The sequence below is a fragment of the Mizuhopecten yessoensis genome, unplaced genomic scaffold (genome assembly GCF_002113885.1).
Source record: "Mizuhopecten yessoensis strain PY_sf001 unplaced genomic scaffold, ASM211388v2 scaffold8469, whole genome shotgun sequence".
NCBI classification, from domain to species: Eukaryota; Metazoa; Mollusca; class Bivalvia; order Pectinida; family Pectinidae; genus Mizuhopecten; species Mizuhopecten yessoensis.
Genome location: NW_018407563.1, coordinates 659,846 through 661,994, shown reverse-complemented (window position 1 = coordinate 661,994; position 2,149 = coordinate 659,846). Strand labels below are relative to the sequence as shown.

The following is a 2,149-nucleotide window of genomic DNA, read 5'->3' as shown; positions in this document are numbered from 1 at the left end:
ATCTACAGATGTAAAGCATTGTAACTATCTACAGATGTAAAGCATTGTAACTATCTACAGATGTAAAGCATTGTAATAAGGTTCTACTGAAATGACATCTTATTTCAGTGACACTCTACTCTATCAATTCACACTATTGTGAGTGATCGACGTGGAACCTACCTGGCTTTGGTTGTGGAAGATCGTACATCTCGTATATACACTCATCTGGTAAACAGAAGAATACATATGTCAATATAATGATACCAACGTCAGATGTAGGAGGGAGGAACTTGATGCTGAAAATGTTCAGTAAATTGGTCTACAAAGTTTCATTTGAACAAAAGCAATTGACCTTCGACCTCAACTTGTGATATGTGTATGTAGTTTCATCAAAATACGGGAAATGTTTCAAGGCCTATCTATACGTACGACATCACAACTATAAAACATGCCCATAGCACACGAGTACATTGTTATTTGGTGCAGGCTGGCAAGCGTGACAAACCCACCTATTTTATTGCTGAACGTTCATAATTTCACTTTGTGACCTTACAACACGAAAATAAATATAGCAAAACGAAATTGTAAAGTACGCCGTCTTGCTATTTCTAAAGTAAGTCAAAGACGAATGCAACGTATACGAACAACATTTCAAGCATTAACTGTTTTTGGGTTTAGCGCAATACGTGACAAAAATGACAAGGAAGAACAGGCATGTTAGTTGTCCATTAAACAGCGGTAAAGCTACATGTATACAAAGACTTTCTCTGCCAAGTTCATGAATTATGTTTTAACGTTCAATAATAGCCAATGCCGTATGGTACGTAATGGAATAAGTTAAAAGAATGATCGAGGGACAAAAGTAATGTATTCACTGAATGAGGACAAACGGAAACCGTCGGCACTTTCCGTAAACGAGAAAACTTACGGAAATCCCTCGTTTACGGAAAGTTCCGACGGTTTCCGATTGGAAGGGAGTACAGTACCAACATGTAAATTAAAGACATCGAGGTATTACCAGCGTATACAATGTCGTCCTGTAAAGACTCGTTGACGGCGGCCATTTTCAGATCGCTCTCACTTTTGTAGGCAGGGACGTCATCTTGTTTGGACTCCAGCTTCTTGGACTGACGAGAACTTTGTGGGAGGGTGGTCATCGATTTGTTTTTCTTTTTCATCAAGTTGTACTTCTCTTCTTCCTTCGCTCTGTAATGATAAAATGAACAAGTCTCACCATTTAACGATCACAGTCCAAAGACGCATCGATTTTTATTTTAACCTGGAGTTACAACAATTACGAAACAAGTTTTTTTTAACTTTGTTATAATAATCACTTTCGTTGGATCGGATGAAAGCGAGTAGAGGGTCTTAATGTGGAAGGAAACCGGAGTACCAGGATATCACAGGGACCCGATAATTTGTTACTGCTATATTTGGACCTAAACTAAGGTGTTTAGAGTAATTTTACACGTTTGGGGGGTTTATATCAATTTTCGGTAAAAATGCCACCCCCAATGTTGATTATTCCTTAGTTAAGGTTCAAATATAGCTGTAACCAAATCTCAGGTCCCTGTGCAGGAGATGACCCATCTTGCAGGTGACCCAATACTGTTTCACGTCCGATCGGGGAATCGAACCCCAGTTGTCTCGGCGAAAGGTGAGACTGAGTGAGCTATCCAATGCACCGTTTACCTTTCACCAAGATAACCGATTTGTTTCACAACCCACAGACTCATCACATTATAAATTATGATGGCAATATAAGAGATTCATACTCCGTCTCCAGACAGCGGAACGAAAACTGGCGAGTAAGTCATGTCAAATCACACAAAGATAGCGGAACGAAAACTGGCGAGTAAGTCATGTCAAATCACACCGTCCAACAAAATCCCTAGGTAAGAAATGTGTATACACTGTACATTCAAAAATGCTAATAAGTAGAGACAAACGGTGTATAATATGATAATCAGGGTAGTAATAGTTTCATGACAATTGTATTGCACAATATTTTTTGTCATATGTTAATAGTCAAGTTCAAGTTCAAGTTCTTTATTACTTTAAGTCGGTTGACTTATCAGTCATAACATATATACAAAACAATACAGAGACAACATACAATATGATACACACACACATACACACACACACACACACACACACACACACA

The 2,149-nt window shown here is 38.4% G+C and overlaps 1 protein-coding gene across 1 annotated transcript in view; it reads right to left on the bottom strand.

Annotated features, from left to right (window-relative positions):
• LOC110456028 overlaps positions 1 to 2,149 on the bottom strand; it is a 13,507-nt gene that overhangs the window by 4,919 nt on the left and 6,439 nt on the right. Inside the window, exons 2-3 of the mRNA XM_021506547.1 lie at positions 1,001 to 1,188; positions 163 to 207 (exon numbers count right to left, since the gene is read on the bottom strand). Of these exons, the coding sequence (XP_021362222.1) occupies positions 163 to 207; positions 1,001 to 1,188 (233 nt within the window). The remainder of the gene's footprint in view (positions 1 to 162; positions 208 to 1,000; positions 1,189 to 2,149) is intronic.